Genomic DNA, 20,290 nt, shown 5'->3' with positions numbered 1-20,290 from the left:
ATGAACTGCTAGTACAGCGGTCACTTAGACCAGCGCAAAACTGCAAACTCATTGGAAACAGCATGAGTGTGAATGACAGTACAGGGATTCAAATCCCACATACAGATGCAAACGTAGGACTCGTTCATGGTTAGTGCTACGGTGGCATATCCATGCATCACAGAATATTACTGCAGTCCTTTACATACACTTAAGTGTAGATAATGTAAATTGTGGGGAGAGTAAATGTATAATCTGTATAACATGGTGTTGGCCAGTAGTTGACGGTCTCTGCCAGCTGGTGGCAGTCTCACCACATCAGGGCCGAGCACCACCCGAGCAGAGGAGAAATGACATGCCATCTACATTATAAATGTCACTATTTATGATTGACTTATGAAGTGTTCTATACCTGTGTCATTTTTTATGTTTTATGTAAGATGGGGAGTGTTTGGCTGTCTTAGGTCCAAGATAATGTCATAAAAAGTATTTATTACCCTTAAGAAGTAGATTTAAAGCGGTTTCAATCCAAATTTGGTCTCATTCATTTCAGATGGTACGTCCTTCCTCAGACTTGCTTGTAGATGTTGAGTGAAATCACATGGCCACGATGAAAGGTGACACTCATCAGGTATCATCTTTTGAAAATAGCATTACTGTAATGAATGGTTATTTACAAGCCTTTCCATTTTAGTGTGTAGTTGATTTTTCTTTTCTTTGTATCTCACTTGCTTTCCACAGGCTGGTGTGCAGCTGAAAGCACAGTGTCGTTACCTGGCCATGTGGAGGACTGCAGTCATCAGATGCTGTGCAGGAAGTGGTGGCTTCAAAATGCAAACCAGGGGCCGTAGAAATCACTTGTATGCATTTCAAGTGGGACTCTGCCCTCCATAGATTTTGTAATAAGGTATTCAGTGATTTTTAAGGTACTTAAGTAATGACATATTTAAAAAGTTATCAAGTATTATTACTGTTTAAGTAATAAGATGTTTGATGAGTTATGCTTACATCAGACGACTTTAAAAGGATTTGGAAAAGACTCTAGAAAACTACCAGCTCACACCTGCTCACATCTAACGACAAGTGCCAAGTCTCAGACTGAGATTAGACAAAGACCGTGAATCACTATTTACTAGACTCCAACTAGATTCTTTTAGCATTTTTTGTGATATATTCAGGACTTAAAGTATTCTGGCGCCGTGCCGGATCTCCGGCTTTTCACTATGATTCAGGAAAGAAAACAAACAAAAAAAAATGTTAACTGTGTATAAAGTGGTTGAGACTCTGAATTGACTCTGAATTGTAGAAAATGAATTAAACAATGAACAATGTTAAAGTCAGAAATTCCACGTAGCGTGAACGTTATCTCCGAGTGGTCTTGAACGCAGCATCCAAGCCGATGGTTGTTTCACCGAACATATTTTTTAAAAAATGGAGAGTAAATTCATGAAGCCAGAGAATGACGTCCTAATTGACAACGACCTTAGAACCACATGGCGCTGGGCATGGATAGAAGGGGTGGAGACTGCAAGCTTTTTGGGAGCTGGTGCCAGAAACTAAGAGCCAGGTAGGCCTACTTGTTTCTGTGTTGTGCTCGAAGAAGCTGGTGTATGCAACTGGTGGCAAAAACGTTATATTACGTCACGAAGGAGACCCGGCCGCAGCTCGCGCTCTCCAACATACAAGTCGTTTGCCAGGTGTTGTGTCCTAAAATGAATGTCTGGTAAAACTTGATTATACGTCTGTTAGCGTCATTTCGCTCAGCTTCTCTCTGTGTCTGCGGCTCCTCCTCTCGCTGTAAAACCGACATAGTACGCGAATGCAAGAGACAATATGTCCAAATGAACAAAGAAAGCATGATTTTGCAAGTGCTTTAACGGATTTATTAACACTGCAGATAAAGACGTGCTGTAATCAGAAACGATATCCAGGCATGTTGCTGCTTCACTGTTCAGGTTTCATGTTTCATGCTTGTTTATTGAAAGTATGTAAAGTCCAGTAAAGACATGATTTGTGTGTTGATTTACAAAGTTTAATTTCCACTGATGTTCATGACTTATTTTATTTATTAGAGTACATTTCTTGTTAATAAAATGCAGAATCTACATTAAAGTGGTCTGTTATCAATCAAGAGTTAAACTGTGCACATTACTGGCCAAGTAGTACCTTACACACACACACACACCTCTTATTCTTTTAAAGTGGAATTTGGTCTCAGAATAATCGTTTTAACTTATCAGTAGCTGATCATGGGCCCTGTAATTGTCTATAAAACAAAAAATGTTGCTTGAAATGGCTGCAGTTTGTTCAGGTGAGACATGTTTTACAGATGAATGGCCATCTACTTCCTTGCATCCACTCCACCCCCTTTTGCACTTTAATTCACAGTTTGGTACTTAAGAAAGAAGCACAGTCGCACACAGAATGTTTAGTTGTTTATTAAAGAATGGAATGTTAATATATCTGATTTTGTCTGCGTGAAAGAGTCATTAGTCTTTGAGGGTGATAGACAGGAGTATTGTGTGTAAATGTGAAGTGTAAAGGTAAATTAATAGTATAATGGTGTTGACTCACCTGACTCCACAGCGTTCGGGCAAATGGGTTTCAGGTGGCCTCGGCATTCTTTTATGGTTTGGGAGAAACCATGAGACCGAGGAGTTAGAAGGAATTTATTTGTATATTGGTTTTGGGTTTACTTTATTTTTTGGGGTGTTAGGTAAATAGTTTAGGTGTGTAAATCATTTTTAGGATTTTGTATGGGATAATTTTAGCAGGAAAAGTTTGTTATAATTGGAGAAACACTTGTTGGGAGAGTGGTTTAGTCCAATCAGCAGCAGGAGAGATAAATGGGGCTCGTTTGCTCATTTTGTGTGGCTGTTGGTGGAGGCTTGACTGCTCTGAAACCGGAGGGAGTGAGTTGCTGTCCAAATCTATGTCTGGTAAATAAAAAAAACATTGTATTGGATACTGGTGTCACTGTTTCCAGCCACTCACACAGTCCAGGCTGTCACAATGTTTCATCACCGGTTCTTGTTCATAGTTTTTTTTTTCTTTTTTTTTCTTCTTCCCCCGTCCGCTTGTCGTTGTTCTGACTGTCAGGATTCCTGTTTCTGTATTTGTCAGAGCTCATCTGTTGGTTGTTGATTGTGTTACGTCACTGCGACTTAAAATAATATCAAACTTGTTTTATGTTGCCGCAGACGCAAGACTAGGAAAAGATTGACACGAAACAGCGCAGATTACCGCCTTAAACCTAACCTAACGATGGAGATGACATGCTGTGACTCTAGTAAGACTCCTAAGATTTCCTAAAGACTTCTGTTTTTAGTCTGCGACCATGAAAATGGTTTGGTGTGAGCCCAGCATTACTTGTTCATGCCATCAAAGCCGGGGCTTATCAGCTCTGCTTCTCGCGGGCTGCTGTGCTGCAGGATTGAAATTTCCCTGCTGCGACACCCCTGGCTCAGATTAATGAGTCATTAACAGGCTTTTGCAGAACTTAAAAATCTGTTTGGGAGGACCATTTAATTTGATCAGGTGTGTTGGAGCAGGGAAACGTCAAAAACCTGCTGGACAAGTGGCTGGTGAGTCTTAATCTAAGCACTTTATTATGACATTATTATTGCAATCATATAAACAAATACAATACAATTTATTCACTTGATAGTTTTATCCATCCATCCATATTCTTACTGCTAATCCAGGGTCAGGTCGAGATGTCCAAGAAGAGAAGCCCAGACTTCCCTCTCCCCTCCCACATTTTCCACCTCATCCAGAGGGATCCCGGTGCGTTGCAAGGCCAGCAGAGATGTAATCCCTCCAGCATGTCCTGGGTCTACCCAAGGGGTCTCCTCCCAGGGGGATGTGCCTGGAACACCTCACCAGGAAGGCGTCCAGGAGGCCCCCTGACCAGATGTCCGATCCCCCTCATCTAGTTCCTGTCGTTGTGGAGGACTCGATACTGAGGCCTCCACACTGGATCCCCTCAACACCTCGGCTGCAACTAGAAATTCTTTCCTTAAAAGTTATGAACAGAATCGGTGACAGGGCAGCCTTGGCAGAGTGTGACCCTCACTGGAAACAAATCTGACTTACTTACTGCCGGCAATGCGGACCAAGCTCTGGCACCAGTCGTACAGGGAGCAGACGGGTCGTACAAGGGGGTCCAGCAGTCCATACTCCTGGAGCATCCCCAGCAGGACTCTTCGGTGACACGGTAGAACTCCTTGTCCAGGTCCATAAAGCACATGTAGACTGGTTGGGTAAGAGTACACATGTAGACCTGGCCGCCGCCCACCTCACAATGCACCCGAGTCCTACAGTCCCTCCTGCAGGTAGTGAGTCCACATGTTACCCTTTCTGGCTGAGCCCAAATGGGCTCCAGGGGTAAAGGCCTGGCCACCAGGCACCCCCTTCCATACCCCACCTCCAGGCCTGGCTCCGAGTCCGGGCAAAGGGAAACCCTGAACCACTGTTGTACCTCATCATAGGGGTTGTAACAGCTATAATTATTTTTTTTTTATTAAAAATGTACTTGTCTTTTCTAACATGCCATGTATTTATACCACAGAGGATTTTGGTAATTTGCATCTTTGATTGTTTGGATGCTGCTTAGAAGTACTTCTCTATCCTGAAGCTGTTTAAAGCTTGAATGTGTCTGCTGCTGTATGTGTAAAATGATCTGCTATGATTTTGCTTCTTTCCAAGTAACAAGACAGTTTGTCTTTTTAATTTCTTCAACAACCAAAACAAAATATTCCAGGACTCAACAGAATAAGTCCTGGAATATTGAATTAAGTGCACTGAACTGGTAATTTTAACTGAAAACAGCACTACAGTGCTACACAAAGTATAATTGAATCTGACAATGAAATGAATGAATGAATGAATGAAAAATACTTTATTAATCCCAAAGGGAAATTCAATATTGTAGTAGTAGTATTTTTTTTTTTTTTTTTTTTTTTTTTTAAAAACAATCACATTAATTAATTAAGGGCTTTGTTCTTCAGCCTGATAGCTGCTGGAAGGAAGGATCTTCTGTATCTCTCTGTCTTGCATCGGACTTGAACAAGCCTCCCACTGAACACACTCTGTTGTTTCGTCACGGCGTTGTGTAGAGGGTGTGAAGGATCTTCCATTATCTTCGTCAGCTTGTACAGAATTCTTTTTTTGATGATCAACTCCAGCGGTTGATGGACAGTAATAAAGTATTTCTGATACACTAAAAGGAAATAACTAGTTTATATTGGGATTGCTTCCTCCCGATCACCTCAAATTACACAGCGGTGGAGTTTTAATGACATCAAAGTATATTTCTAAAATATTTAAGTGTTAAAATTGACTCTGTAAATTACTAAAAAGTCCTCATAAAAACAGTTCTGAACATTAAATATTACATATGAAAATAAAACTATTTAAAATCTGGTCAGAAGAAAATTATTTAGTGTTTTCAGATTACAGCAGAACAGCAAACATGATTAAAATGAACATATTTACATGTTACTATCTATATGAATAAGTTAGTATTGTACAATATTTACAGTAGGCTTGTTAAAATACTAAATTTCAAACTCGTTGCGATACTAAGGATGGTGTTAAGTACTATTTTTGGTATGACAGAGGGGGGGAAACATTTAAGTATGCATACCTGTGCTAGTTAATATCTAACTAGATACTAAATGTTAGTATCTGGATTTATTTTTTTACACATCAATTTATAGATCTCTAAAACATCCTCAGTCCTCCAGCTTGTAAACAACATGGTTAAAGTGTTCATAGCTCTCAAAGACTCTGTTGTCCAGACCTTTTGAAGGGACATCATCTAAACTGGGCAGAATGTTGTCTTTTTGTAATTTTTATGTCCCTGTATCAGTAGGCCTGGATTGTACAAACAGGAAACAGGACACTTTGGCTCCAACCTCTGAGAAGTGCTCCTTCTGCTTGTGCTTGTACTGCGTAGCTCTTATCCAGGATGAATGACTGGCAGTGCTGGGAAATGTGGTGGTGGCAGTCAGTGGAGGGATAGCTGGAGGTGCTGTTGTTAAAGCACCAGCAATTACAGGGATCACCTGACAGCCAGGTGTTGTGAGCTGTGTGGATGGACCTGCAATTTCAGAGGAAGCTGCTGGTGCAGCTGGAGAGTGCAAATGGCTGGTGATGGTACAGGTGATGGGCACAAGTTAAAATCTAATGTGGATGGGCCGGCTATCTCAGGACTCACTGGAATAGCAGGTAATATGGGTCGAGCAGAGGGACCGGGAATCTGAAGGGCTGCTGTAGATGCAAACAGAGGGTACAGGCCTGGTGATGGTAGTGGTTGCAGAGCTTTGCCTCAATGGTTGCGGTTGCAGCCTGGAGACTGGCATCATATTAGCCGTTCTTCCCTTCAAAACCCTCATCAAAGGGTAGTCAGGTGGGGGTGGAACTGTAGGATGACAGGATCACATTTGTTTTTGGAAGAGGAATGTCAGCTTTGCAGAGGACAGGATCCTCCACTAAAATCCAGTGCTGGATCCTCCCGTATGCCTTCAGGATGCGGCTCTTCTCCGGGCTGGTTTTTGACTCTTGAGGTCTGTGTAGCTGCAACAGTTTGACAAGCGTGTACATGAGTCTGTTGTTATGAACGCTGATCTCTTGTTGTGCTAGGGCATAGCGTTTGGCCATCTTTACTTTTGATATCACTGCCGCGTCAACCAGGTCGTCCCTTTTAGTCTGACAGTACATAATGTTGCCCCAGCGCGTCCTGTACAGCGTGTTGCCCCAGCGCGTCCTGTACAGCGTGTTGCCCCAGCGCGTCCTGTACAGTGTGTTGCCCCAGCGCGTCCTGTACAGCTTGTTGCCCCAGCGCGTCCTGTACAGCTTGTTGCCCCAGCGCGTCCTGTACAGCTTGTTGCCCCAGCGCGTCCTGTACAGCGCGTCCTGTACAGCGCGTCTTGTACAGCATGTTGCCCCAGCGCGTCCTGTACAGGGCGTCCTGTACAGCTTGTTGCCCCAGCACGTCCTGTACAGCTTGTTGCCCCAGCGCGTCCTGTACAGCTTGTTGCCCCAGCGCGTCCTGTACAGCTTGTTGCCCCAGCGCGTCCTGTACAGCGCGTCTTGTACAACATGTTGAACTGCTGAGGCTGCTTGTTATGCTCCTCCACTGCGTTCCAGGCTTTGAGGAGACTGTGATACATTTTATTTGTATAGCACATTATAAAATCTTACATCTCACAGTTTTAAAATAAATAAGGTTAAACAACAATAGTTCTAAAATTATCTAGATTAAAACAGAGCTGTTTAGTTGATAGGGAAAGCTTGTCCTCTATCAGGCTGATGTTTACCAGGTGAGAGCAGAAGGTTTCCAGCTGCTGAAAGTCAGGAAGAGGGTTTGACTGCAGACATCCTCCCGTTAAAACAAACACAAATGATTGCTTGATTTAAATGGTCTTAATTGCTTTTTTATTTATTGAACCTTTATTTATACAGATGGTATAATCTCCTGTTATCATTACTGTTGTGTTGTCCTGCCAAGAGACTAAAGATGGAAAAAAGCTTTGCTATCATTTTGCATATTAAACATTTGATGTTTGTTATATAACTAATTATATTTTTAATAATTATTTATTCTATAGTATTATATAATAGTTATGGTTTAAGTATGTATGGCCTTTCCACTAATGTTGTTTGAACTCTATATGTTTTATTCTGCACAATACTTTTTGTCTCTAGTTCTGTTCTCTTCCTTCTGCACTAGACTTAAACGTTTTACTGGTTAATTTAACTCCTGGCAAAGAGGCAACAGTTTAAAATCTGCCACTTGTCTAACACCAGCTTATTTACAGAAATGTAAAGATCTTGGTTCTGGGGTAAAAATCAACAAACGCATTGCTGCTCAGAAAAGCCGGAGGGTGAACAACAGCAGTTCTGACGCTGGTGAGGGTGATGTGGGGCAGCACAGCCTCCAGCACATCGTCATGTTTCACCTTCACTCTTTTAAGCCTCATCTGGGTCAGGCTGTCTGGGCTGAAACACCTCCTCATCTGCATCGGGTCCTCCCTTCACAATGTCCTTCAGAGAAAAGGGACCTGATTCTCTGGTGCTCTGACCGAAGAGGTATTCCAGCCAAGGCCGGCTTTACGCAGGGGCAAGAGGGGGCAGTGCCCCCTCAAACAAACATTCTGCCCCCTCAATCAAATGCGCCGAAATGGGCAAATCTCTCCAAACGCTCTCTCCCCTCTGTACTGAACTCTGTGTGTCGGAGCTTCACAGGATCCATTGTACTGTCTTCAACAAGTCCTTCCCACCACCACAGAAAACAACCAATCAGTGTTTAGTATGCAAATGAGTTGACATACAGCCTGATCTTGCGGTGTCATATTTCTCCCCCTCGTAGAGAGAGCGGCTGCTGAGCTCCAGCGGTAAAACTTATAGAGTAAAGCTCTGTTAAATGTGTTGTAGCGATACTGAATAAATACTTATAATAACAGACGTATTTATTGCATCTATTCTGTCAACTGGGGTTTGTTTCTGTTCTATTTAAACGTGTCTACGCCTGTTAGTAGGAGCAGTGATCAATCACGCACGGGCCATAGATGTGACTGCCTCCTCGGTACTAGACTGAGGGAAAACGAGCTGCGCATATGAGACCCCTCAAGCTCCGCCCAGCCTTTAGTTCAGCATGCTAGTTTGAAGAAAAAAATAACAGAAAGTTTCACTCTACATTCCCGCTGCTTTCAGCAGTTCAGCTCAGAGCTTCATGTATGCCTTGTTGGTTCTTAAAATTTTGATGAAGGATCATTTAGTTTTTACTCATTTTCATTTATTATTATCATTATTTCCCCCTGAAGGTTCACTGCCTTATTTTGGTAGGGGGTTTAATTTTTTGCTCTGTTATTGTTGTGCTTGATAGTTATGATTCTTTAATCATTATGGTCTATATACAGACAGAAACAAACACACAGATAGTTGAGTTTATTGTTATTAGTTTCAAATTTATTCAAAATGCTTAGACATCTAATGGCTGTCCAATAGGGCAATTGTTATTTTGTTGGTTGTTAAAGCTTTGATAATGGATCATTCTTTTCTTTTTTCTTACTTCATTTTGTTATTGATATTTTCTGTTCCCCCCCTGAGGGATTGCCACCTTATTGTGGTCAGGGGGTTTGCGTGCCTCAGTGACTCTAAGAGCTATACCAGCAGGAGCTTTGGTTTCAGGTGGGACACCCAAGCTGGACAGGTCTTAGAGTAGAGGCCTGACAAAGTGCAATCCATTTCTTTGAAGTTGGACTCCACTAACAGCACAGTTCCGTTAAAGAAACACTTAAAAAACAACAACAAGAAAATGCTGAAGTATGTACTCATAATGCCCCCTTCAAATTTATGCCTGCCCCCTCATGTATGCATTCCTAGAACCGGCCCTGATTCCAGCCCAAGCAGCTCCATAGAGGCGCCATCAGCAGGAACCCGGAAGTTTCCCTCCACAGTCTCTCCAAACAGCTGCTGCCAGCAGGTGTTGAGGCGGTCAATGAGTGATGCGGAGTAGATCCTGCGGTGCCGACCTCTACCATCAAACACTGCGTCAGAACTGCAGCGTGCAATGCTGCTTATCAGGTAAACCTGATAGGGCCATGCTGCACAGTGGGGACCTGGACATCATCATGAAAGACATCAATGACAATTTAACATGTTTGAAATGTGCTCCTGTTTACCTGGGATCATGTGGGGTAAAGCTTTGTGGAATCCTTCCAGGCTGTTATTCCCACGCAGACATTCATAAAAGGGCACATTCACGCTGTTGATTGGTACGGGCCACCCTATACATGATGATGTCTGGTGGATCCTGGATGCATTTCGGGTGCCGATGCTGTTGCTGTCCATAACTCATCAATGGCTGCTGTAAATGCATGACATACAAACACACAAATGGATTATGTTCACTTTGCTTACATTGTGATCACTAATGTAAAAACTTTTGGTTTGAGGGTCTTTTATACCAGGTGTCTTGAAGAGACTGACTCCACTTTCATCCAGCCCAGCAGGACCTTTCAGCTCCTCAATGGCCTGATGGATGAATCTGAAAGTGTCATACACCCCTAGTGTGACCTGCTGCACCTGGCGTTTTAGCTGCTCCCTGGAAATGAAATTGCGGATGACATCCTCATCTTTCATGGACCTCATGGTTGCCGGGTCCTTGGCTCTGACGGCCTTGATGTGCAGCTTGAATGCATCATACTTGGAATGAGACTCGGTGCAGATGGCTGCATCAAACCGGTGAATCCAGTGGAAGATGTCCAGACGAACAATCATCCCACCGTCCACCCAAGGCTGAAATAAAGTCTCCACTGCTGCTGGGCCCTGAACACGGCAACACCCACGGTCCACATATAAAATTTTGGGGACCGGTTGGTTGGCTAGCTGAAACCGCTCCATCACCCCACGGCACATGGGTTCCAGTTTCTCCTTGGATTCCTCACAAGTCAGCACGAAGGTGACTTTCTGGGAGTGCTCATTTCCAGTGCTGGTGAACCACTCAGCCGAGCCTTGATCCTCACCAGACAGCTTCTTCGCTACCCAGAGGAAAGTTTACATAATGCAACACTGCCTGTTGTAGATAGTTGTTTCCTCTGTTCTAATCACAATCAGAAGTACTTTATTAATCCCAGAGATGGAAAAAATACTAATAACTTTACAGTACATGCTAAATGCCTTTTGATTTACGTACACTGAAAAAACTAACTTTGGGGTCCAGTAGAATATGTTTAAGTAACCCTTATAATATATACACTATAATATTAAGCTTCTGTTACAATTTAAATGAAAAAATAATATTTAAATGTTTTTTATATGTAATGCCAAAAATGTGTGTTTACAAGTAATGTTTACTATATATATATGATCATACCATTTAATGTTTTTTCGTCACTCTACATATACTCAGAAATACCCTGTAAAGTTTAATCTAAAAGTCTGACTTTAACCGTGTTCGCGCATGCGTACAACACACCGCCATTTTGGTGATTGAGCAGGCGGATACAGAGCACAGGACAGCGGGGCAGCTGCCGAAAACGGCAACGCCAGGTTGGATTATGTCCAGTTTAACCTTAGTATTTTTTTGTAATAACATCAAGCAAAACCATATACATTTTAACAGAGGGACCTTTGCAACCTTAAAGAAGTATAGGATGCGCAGTTGTTTTTACTTCAATCCGTACAGTTTCGCTAACGTTTTTAAGTGCCAGCTAGCTAGTTGACAGCATGAGGTCGATACTAGAGTTAACAGTCGTAGTGGCGGCTAATGTCTGCTTGAAGGAAGGAAAACACACAGTAAACTTCAAACGTGTTCTGTTTAGATGGCCCGCTGTGGAGAAGATAGACTTAGACAAGAGCAGTCTTAACATTTTACCACGTCCATTGTGTTATGTACTTAGAAATAAACGCCAGAATACCCCCCGTACATTTTCATCCAAGCGTGTTTTTTAATTTTTTTATTTTTTATTTATTATTATTTTTTTTATTTATTTCTTTATTTTCTTGAAGAGGGATTGCCACGTGAACATTACTACTGCAGCTTCTCTTGCGTGCCTGGATCAGGCACGGCGCCAGGATTTTTTTTCCTCCTGGTGCTAATGAGGGACTTGACCAATACGTGGGGGTGCTAAGAAAATAACAGATTTCCATGACTTAGGTAACTTTATACATAGGTTATCGATTTTTTCAATAAAAGTGGCTAAGATACACAGCAATTTAACTGAATTAGCCAAAGAACATTCAGCAAAATAACCAGGCCTACAACGAGCCACAAAGCAACGGCAAAAATGTTTTCACGTGGAAAGGTGCAAGATTCAGCACCAGACAGCGACCATGTGATAAACAAGCAACACATACAGAATGCAACAAACGCATTTATTCTACATGCATAATTAATGAAATCAACTATGCATTGCTTTTATTGCCTCGGATCACAACATAACTTAAGAAATTAAACTGATTGCGAGATAAATTTAACATACTACACAGTGCAGGCGCAACGAGAAGTGCAAACAATTTGTATCTAATGATTCGGACCACCTCAGCCTAGCGTGAGTTTCAACAAAAAGTTTCCGCCCGCCCTCTGTCCCCTCTTAATCAGTGCACAGAAGAAACATGCAAGCGGAGAATCTCCGCAAACTGTTTTTAAACTAATACATTCCTTTATTATAATATTATATATAAATTCATAATTATATTTTTTATAATCTAATTTCTTGGGGGGGCTTAATGGGGCTACACAGATTTATCACGGGGCTGTAGCACCCCCTAGCCCCGGTGTGGCGCCGTGGATGGCCTGGATAAGTGGCTTTAATGTCATATATATCTCACATTTTAGCTAAACATTTTCTTTGGTTTATTTTTAAGAAGTTACGCTGCATTATGTTTTATATCACCTGCTTATTTTGTCTTACACGCATGTTCAGCCCGGAAAGTTCAGACTATATATCAGTATTTATTTAGTCTTTCCTATTGTGTCTATTTAAAGTTTAGTTTTAAAATAAAATTGATCTATTACAAAGCTTTCGTAATGAAACTGAACTTGGTTGTCCATAAACAGTCCATAAGCACCACAATATTTTTTGACAAAACATAATGTTGAACCAGGCAGATAAATTTAAAATCTGGATGCTGGGAAAAATGGTGCATAAAATCAAATAATTATTCAACTAGCCACTTAATCCTTTTCTTGTTGCTGCTTTTATGTATGTGTATATTTCTATCAACAGGAGAGACTGCAGGTGTGAGGTGGATAGGCTGCACATGTACCAGTGGGGTGTGATTGGATTAAGCAAGACTAACTTTATTGAGGCAAGTAGAAATATATGATGGTTTTCACAATTTAATTTTATTACATTATTTATTGGATGCTTCACTTTAAATCTGACCGAGTCATTATGACTCTATGTTAATGTAATACATGGTTTCTTTTCTCTTACAGGGTGCCAATACAGTGTGGGGAGGAGGACATATTAGGTTTCTACTTTGGTTTCAACAGAGAAAAACAGTAGGCATGTCATGTTATGAGATGGTTGTGCAAAATTTGCAGCTTCAGGGCATCAACACGTTTAGAGCTCCTAAAGCATTATAGATTGAAACATCTACATTCTGGTCAGGGTCAGGGGTTACCGTGCCTATACTTGGAGTGTCCTTGTTCATTTAAACGTTGGGGTGCACTTCGTGCACATTTGTCTCGATCATACACAAACTGAACAAATACAGGAAAATGTTTCATTTTTATGTCTTGTATGTAATTGACATGGTTTTGACACAGAGAGGCAGTATTTTGAACACATTGGAGCTCATCTAAAAAAATTGGAAACCGTGTATTGTGCTTTCAAAAACTGCGATTACAGTACAAACATATATTCAACTTTTTCTTCACATAAAAGTAGAAAGCACAGTCCTCACTGCCTTGAAGATTTTAAACCTACTGTATTTCAGACATTTTCACAAGCACCTGCACCCTGTGCACAAGCACCTGAAGACAGTTGCAGTTTGCTAGATGGCAGTGAAATTAATGCAGAAGAAACACTGGTCAAAGATGGTGAAGATTTAGTCAAAGTGATTGTTGATCAGCTTGGTGCCCTATTACTCAAATTAGATTGCATCTTCAATGTGCCTAATAGATGTATAGATGAAATTGTTGAGGAACTTCAGTTTATTGCTTGTTCAACATCTGCACCTGTTATTAAAAGAATTGTCTGTGACACTTTTGAAAACCATAACTGTACTGTTGAACCAGCAGTGATCTCAGATTTGGTAAATGGCATTTGCCAGTTAAACCCTCTTAGTGCAGCCTTTAATGAAGAAGGTCCTCTTAGAACAGCATACCAGAGAAACAGATACTTCAAAGAACATTTTTCTATTGTTGAACCTTTAGAGTACATCTTAGATCCAAAAGAGGGCAAAACATTTCAATATGTGCCTTTGCAATCTTTGTCCCAAATTTTAAATAATCGTGACATTCAGGAAGAGGTTTTTAAGACAAAACACTTTGTGATGGTTCACACTTTAAGGAAAATGTTTTCTTTTGTGGAGAAGAGTTAAGACTACCTCTACTTCTCTACTCTGATGATTTTGAGATATGCAACCCTTTAGGAACTTCTCGTAAAAAGCATAAGGTCACCTGTATCTACTGGGTGTTGGCTGATATTCCAGCAGTATTAAGGTCTGCGTTGTCATCAATTTACCTTGCTATTTTGTGCAAGTCAGATGATGTACAGAAATTTGGCTATACACGGGTGTTAGAGCCATTATTAAATGATCTGAAAAAATTAGAAGAAGATGGTCTTTTTGTGCCCTTTTTGGGAAAAATAATAAAGGGAACTGTTTTTGCTGTGGTTGCAGATAATCTTGCTGCCCACTCAGTTGGGGGCTTTATTGAAAGTTTCAGTGGGTTTTATATTTGTAGATTTTGTGTTGGAGAGCGATCCAAATTTAGGGAGTTTGAAGTCATGTCAGGAGTGTTTCCTCTTAGAACAAAACAGCAACATCTATTCGACATTGATACAGCATTGGCTAGTAACACTCACAGCCATGGAGTGAAAAGACAGTGTGTAATCACACAAAGATTAAAACATTTTCATGTAACAACAGGTTACCCGCCTGATGTATTACATGATTTACTTGAGGGAATCGTGCCTTTAGAATTGGCATTATGTTTAGACATCCTGATAAAGAGAAAATATTTTTCACTTCAGGAGCTCAATACAATCATTAAAAATTTTCCCTACAAGTGGAAAGACAGGACTAATTGTCCTCAGGGTGTACCACCAACGTTTGCTTCCCGTAAAACCATTGGTGGTAATGCACATGAAAATTGGTGCCTACTGAGGCTGCTTCCACTAATGATTGGCTGCAAAGTACCAGAGGAGGAACAAGCATGGCAAGTGTTGACTCTTAAAGATGTTGTTGAGTTGGTTATGTCACCTACCCACATGGATGAAAGTGTTGGTCACCTAGATAGCCTGATTTCTGAACACAGACATAGATTTATCAGTGTGTTTCCAGAAGAGAAGTTGATTCCAAAACACCATTTTCTAGAGCATTACCCAAGTCTCATTAAATCCTTTGGCCCACTAGTCTCCTTATGGACAATGAGGTTTGAAGCTAAGCACCACTTTTTCAAAAAGATAGTAAGACAGACTCGCTGTTTTCGGAACATTTTGAAGTCTATGGCAAAAAAACATCAGTCCATGAATGCCTTCCACCTCCATGGTTCAAAAGTCTCTGCTCTCTCTGTGTCTAAAATATCTAGAGTGCCTTTAGAGGTTGTGAATGAGAATCTGCGAGAATTTATGGCACACAAATTTCCTGGAGAGAAGATAGTTAACTTGGTCAGCAAAGCAGAATATCAGGGCACCGGTTACAGTAGTGGTATGATGCTGGTCTATGGTTCCACAGGTGGGTTGCCTGACTTTGCTGAAATACTACAAACAGTTGTTGTTCATGGCAGCTTGGTGTTTGTAGTGAAACTGCAGAGTGCCTGGTACTGTGAGCATTTAAGATGTTTTAAGTTGGAGTCCATGAACATTGTCAAAGTTATTGAGCAGTCACAACTCACTGACATTTACCCTCTGATTACGTATTCTGTGGAAGGTGATCGAATAGTTTCTCTGAAACACCACATCTGCGTTTGATACTAGGTAAAGTATTTCACTACAATTTTGGAAGTAATTTATTTTGTTATCTTTTAAGGAGTTTTTAGTTCAAAACCATGCACTATTTTTTAATCTATATGCATTTTGTGTCTATAAAGAAAATGTTTTTGAATTTGATCTTGCTTTGGGATGTTGGTGGTTCAGTCCCTAGTCCCTCAGTGTGTTACTGACACTAATCCTAGATACAGTTAAAGATGCAATGGACATACAGTAGGCTTATTATTTTGTGTAGAACTCATATAGTTAAACTTCATTTAGGTACTCAGAAAAGTTTACAACCAACATTTAACCAAAAAAGAAAAAATTTAAGAAATTTTTATAGCACTAGTGCATAATGAATCCATCAAATCCGGACCTTTTTGAGCCAGTGTCGGAACTCAAAAATTAGGTTGTTTAGAGGCTTGTGCAGAACTTAATCTGCTGGAGAACAATTTTATTTGAACCAGGTGTGATGCAGCAGGGACACATTTAAAACTTGCATGACACTGGCTCAAATGGTCTGAATTTGGTGATCCTTGTAATAGGATTTGTGATTTGGGGGGCTTCACAATAACATTTTTGTAATATGGCTGTTACGCATAGAATAACTTTGCTGAAATTCCAACTTCTTGTGATTGCTTCTTTTAAATCATAAAGGAGATGTGAGGCGGTCCAAACTGTGCACCCAAAAAAAAATATTTTTTTTTCTTTTTCTCACTCTTGCAGCTCTACATGACCAATGTGGTAAAGATGTCTGCTGCTGTTCAGCTATGTGTTATCCTCCAAGAAACTCAAGTTCACAAGTTACTCCTACCAGATGGAATCCCAAACACAGTGGACGAACTGTTGGCAGCTGCACAGGATCACTTTCAACTTCAGGGGCATTTTACTGTTATGTACATGGACAAAGATTTTGATAACCAGTTCTTCACTCTAACATCCACGAATGAGGTTAAGGACAAAGACACAATAAAACTAGTCAACAGAGAACCATCTGTTATTATTACATTGACCCCTGTCAGTGAGACTGCTTCGTCCCCTCAAGTTCCACTGGACCATTCCTCCCAGGAAGACAGTTCTTCAGTTCATCAGACACCATCATTTTACCACAGTCCCCCGGGCTTCGGTCTCAAACTTGGCCAAGTAATTTTGAAATACCTGTCTTTTTCTATACTTCTGAGTTGCTCTTACAAGAAGGAAATTACGCATATGAAAAAGAAGGCTCCCTCCTTCATAATCCATCGTTGAAATCTGATATTCTTGATAAACTCGCTGAAGCAATATTCCAATACACTGCTTATCCTTCAAGTTTGCAAATATTGGCAGGTGTTGAAGCCCTGCTAAAAAAAACATCCATGCTTAAAGGAGCCAGGAACCTCATTTTCTGGCATGTGTGGATGGCAGCAGCGCATTAAATACAAGATGGCCAATTTCAGATCCAAAATGAGAAAACGCAAAGTACCATGTCCTGAGCTTAACATCAACTCATTGGGAGGAAAATCGCATGACGACAGAAACCCTGCAGAGAACTGCAAGAAGCCAAAGAGAGCAGAGGTGAACTACCTCCCTCCACATCCAAGTGGAGAAACCAGTGACAGTCTGGAGATCCTCAGACAGGAACTTCTTAATGACGTTAAGATGAAGAGCAATACAAAAGTGATACAAAAAAAGATGGCCAGAACATTCTCCTATCGAAGACTCGAAGTTGTGAGTGGTAGTCCAACTGCAAATGATTTGAAAGACAGATGGCCTGCTTTGTTTTATGAAGCTGAGGAAAATTCATTGTCAATATATAATTTGTTTGGTTGGGCAGAACAGTAGTATAAATAGTTGTATAAGAACAGTCCATTTACCATTTCAATCTAGTTTCTAATTAACCAACACAAGCATGTGCTATTAATATGCAAAACATTGCAAATGTGCAAGGCATATTGTACTCATTGTGTAAAATTAATAATGTTTTTATTTTTTTTTTTCAGATCAAAGAGGAGTTCTGCAGAATCACCACAATTTCCCTGGAGCAGACCTTCATGTTGAAACTGGACCAGTACACTCCAAAAATCATTGGCCTTATAGAAGCAAACTTAGGCCATTTCTGCACAAGCTTAGTCAGGTGGGTTTCATCAAAATGGTACTTTTTCACATTTGTGTTTGGGTGATGAACTTAATGTGTTTCTGTGTCTCTAACATGACCCAACTCTCCACATGTTGCTATTACTCAAAGCACTAAATCTCAGTTTTTCTTGCTTTGTATGCTCATGGTATGTGTTGGAAAGCCTATTATGTTCCTAGTTATTTTATTTTGAAGCTTGCATGTTAGTTGCCTTACTTCCTTTTTCCGGTGTGTATCCGTACTGAGACCGCACGTTACTAGACGGTCACCTGCCGTGTGCGTACATGAATAAAAAGTAAGGTTTAACGAATATTAATATGCTAATATTCTCCCGAATGTGTGTAGGCATTGTATAAGCGAACTGTTTACTTAATTTGTTGTTTAATTAGTTTGTGTGCCTAGTTGCATTGTATTAGACTCCTTCGTTAGAAAGCAATGTAGTGTAATTTGCTACTGCAGTTGGTAGTGCAGTTGCGGGCTGCGCCCACTAGATGGAGCCAGAGACTGCTAAATTGGTCTAATCCTGCCAGTTTGTTATTGATCTTTTGTCTGACTGGATATGGTTAGTTCATAGTTCGGCTGGTATATTGGGGTTAAGTTACGATATTACCAGTAAATATGTATAGTATTGCTATGCAAGTTCGTACAATTGTACAGTAATATTAATATTATTTGTACTTTGTTTCTTTCACAGACCACACACATGCATCCATACACACGCCACTATCACACACACAAACACGTTTACTGCACTCATCCACTTACAGATAACACGAACCATCCTGCTACCCAACTAAAATAAAGAAATTCAAGGAACTGTCTTCTCTGTGCCCTTCTCTCTGACCGGAGCTCTGTCGAAAGGGAGTTATCAACCCAGCACACATCCACATCAGAGCGTCCTACTCTATCACAGTATGCTCTAGTAGTTTAACTTGGAACAAGTGATGGGACAGTGTTGACATAGTAATCTTTTTTTCAGAACCAGAGCATTGAAATGAAGCTTGAAACAGTCATCCGTGGGCTTATACTGTACCTTGGAGAGAAACCGGAGGAACTTATTGAGGATTGCCTGGTAAATGATGTATTGGTTTTTTTTTTTATGATTGATTTTGAGGTTACCCGGAACAAGAGAGACAGGCAAGGAAAAAACAAAATGGGATTAATAGTGGCACCTTTGTAATCTGGAAGACAAAACATTCTTGTATGTTGACAAGTAAAAAGTTTTATTAGATAATTGGCTTTAAGCTGGAGTTTTATTGTTTCCTGCCACTGTTCAGTTTTTTTTTGTTTTTTTTTTTTACAAAGCATACCTTCTGTATTGGAGGGGTCAGCATTATTACCTTTGCCAAGGCGAAGTTCACATTCTCAATAAATTATAATGGTTTGGTGGAGGTCTGCACTGAGTGTTTCTAGTTTAGAGTGTAAATGTCTGCAGTGTGTGTGGTATTTTCTTTACTGCCTCTAGCACTACGTGACCGCACCTGGTCTAACTGGACTCACAGCAGTCTGACTACCACTTAATGATGATGTGCTAGCCTGTTTGAATTCTTGCTTGTGTTCTCACTCTCAAATGTAAGTTGCTTTGGAGAAAAATATATTCTATCTAATATTGAAGCTATGAAAGCATTTTCATATGCACTTAAACTTTTAAATAATTTTAAAACAGTATAGTAATTATAATACTGTTAATTGCTAGTAACGTTTAACCTCAGCCCATCCCAGTTGTAATTTGGGACCAATTCTGGTTTTGTTAATACACCGCTCAAAAGAAAGCTTTTAAGTTTGACTGATCTGTGAAAATAATGTAATACTTCCTGAAATACTTTAGTTTTTTTTGGGCTGAGCCCTATACATTTTAAAATTATCTTAGAATATGCTGGTGCCTCCAAGGAAGGAAATTTAATGGATATACAAACTTATCTGGATGGTCAGCTGAAATACACTTTTCTTACAATGCATAGGTGTTTTTGTGTTCCATAATAAAAAGTTGAAATGTGATATGAATAGTGTCGTTCATATTATCAATACTAAATGCACAGAGGAAATTCATTAAGATTCATCAGAAAATATTCAGTAACATTTAATCAATTATATGGAAAAATGTAACTTTAAAAAATGCATAAAATATAATAAAAAATTATGTTTAAAATGACTTAAGATTAACTTAATATTTTGATTACCTCGGTCTAAAAAAATCTTAATAGACTTCACTTAAGTAGTTTAAGTAAGAATAACTTTAAACGAAAAATTAAGCAAGTAATATTTACTTAAAAACATAAGAAAAGTGAATTGCTTGAGTTGCATAGAATTTACTTAGTTATTGCCAGTAAGCTGTATTTGTCATTACATTAGTAAAACTTAAAGATTTCTTGTGCAAATTGTTACGAGGATTTTTTTAAAGTAAATTGTACAAGTTGTTTTTTTCAGTGTACTTTCTTGGTGGAATCCATTTTTAGCACAGTGCCAAAAGTGGAGAGGATCTGGCTCCTATAATCCTGCACATTGTTGGCCTCTGCCAGCAGGAAGGCGTGGCGCAGTAGACGTGCAG

At 40.2% G+C, this 20,290-nt stretch overlaps 1 protein-coding gene across 3 annotated transcripts; it reads left to right on the top strand.

The window, feature by feature from the left end:
* Window positions 1-16,980: 16,980 nt before the first annotated feature.
* On the top strand, window positions 16,981-18,816 carry LOC121629095. Of its 3 annotated transcripts, none has more exons than XM_041968620.1 (3): window positions 16,981-17,402; window positions 17,609-17,742; window positions 18,722-18,816. In XM_041968620.1, exons 1-3 carry the CDS (start codon window positions 17,019-17,021, stop codon window positions 18,738-18,740), a joined length of 537 nt encoding a protein of 178 aa, XP_041824554.1. In that variant the 5' UTR covers window positions 16,981-17,018; the 3' UTR covers window positions 18,741-18,816. The 3 variants fall into 3 exon arrangements, with proteins under 3 accessions (XP_041824554.1, XP_041824553.1, XP_041824552.1); XM_041968619.1 differs by having other exon boundaries at window positions 16,981-17,336; window positions 18,437-18,736; XM_041968618.1 differs by having other exon boundaries at window positions 18,437-18,736.
* Window positions 18,817-20,290: the final 1,474 nt, after the last annotated feature.

The sequence above is a fragment of the Melanotaenia boesemani genome, chromosome 18 (genome assembly GCF_017639745.1).
Source record: "Melanotaenia boesemani isolate fMelBoe1 chromosome 18, fMelBoe1.pri, whole genome shotgun sequence".
In the NCBI taxonomy this organism is placed as follows: domain Eukaryota; kingdom Metazoa; phylum Chordata; class Actinopteri; order Atheriniformes; family Melanotaeniidae; genus Melanotaenia; species Melanotaenia boesemani.
This window is presented reverse-complemented; position numbering and strand designations above follow the sequence as displayed.

What these genes read in the sequence shown, in the direction of transcription:
- LOC121629095 (XM_041968618.1), top strand. Translation starts at nt 17,019, where the DNA reads ATGTGTGGATGGCAGCAGCGCATTAAATACAAGATGGCCAATTTCAGA. An exon ending in CTTTGTTTTATGAAGCTGAG is followed by an intron (nt 17,403 to 17,608) that starts GAAAATTCATTG and finishes TTTTTTTTTCAG; the next exon opens with ATCAAAGAGGAGTTCTGCAG. An exon ending in TTCTGCACAAGCTTAGTCAG is followed by an intron (nt 17,743 to 18,436) that starts GTGGGTTTCATC and finishes TTTCTTTCACAG; the next exon opens with ACCACACACATGCATCCATA.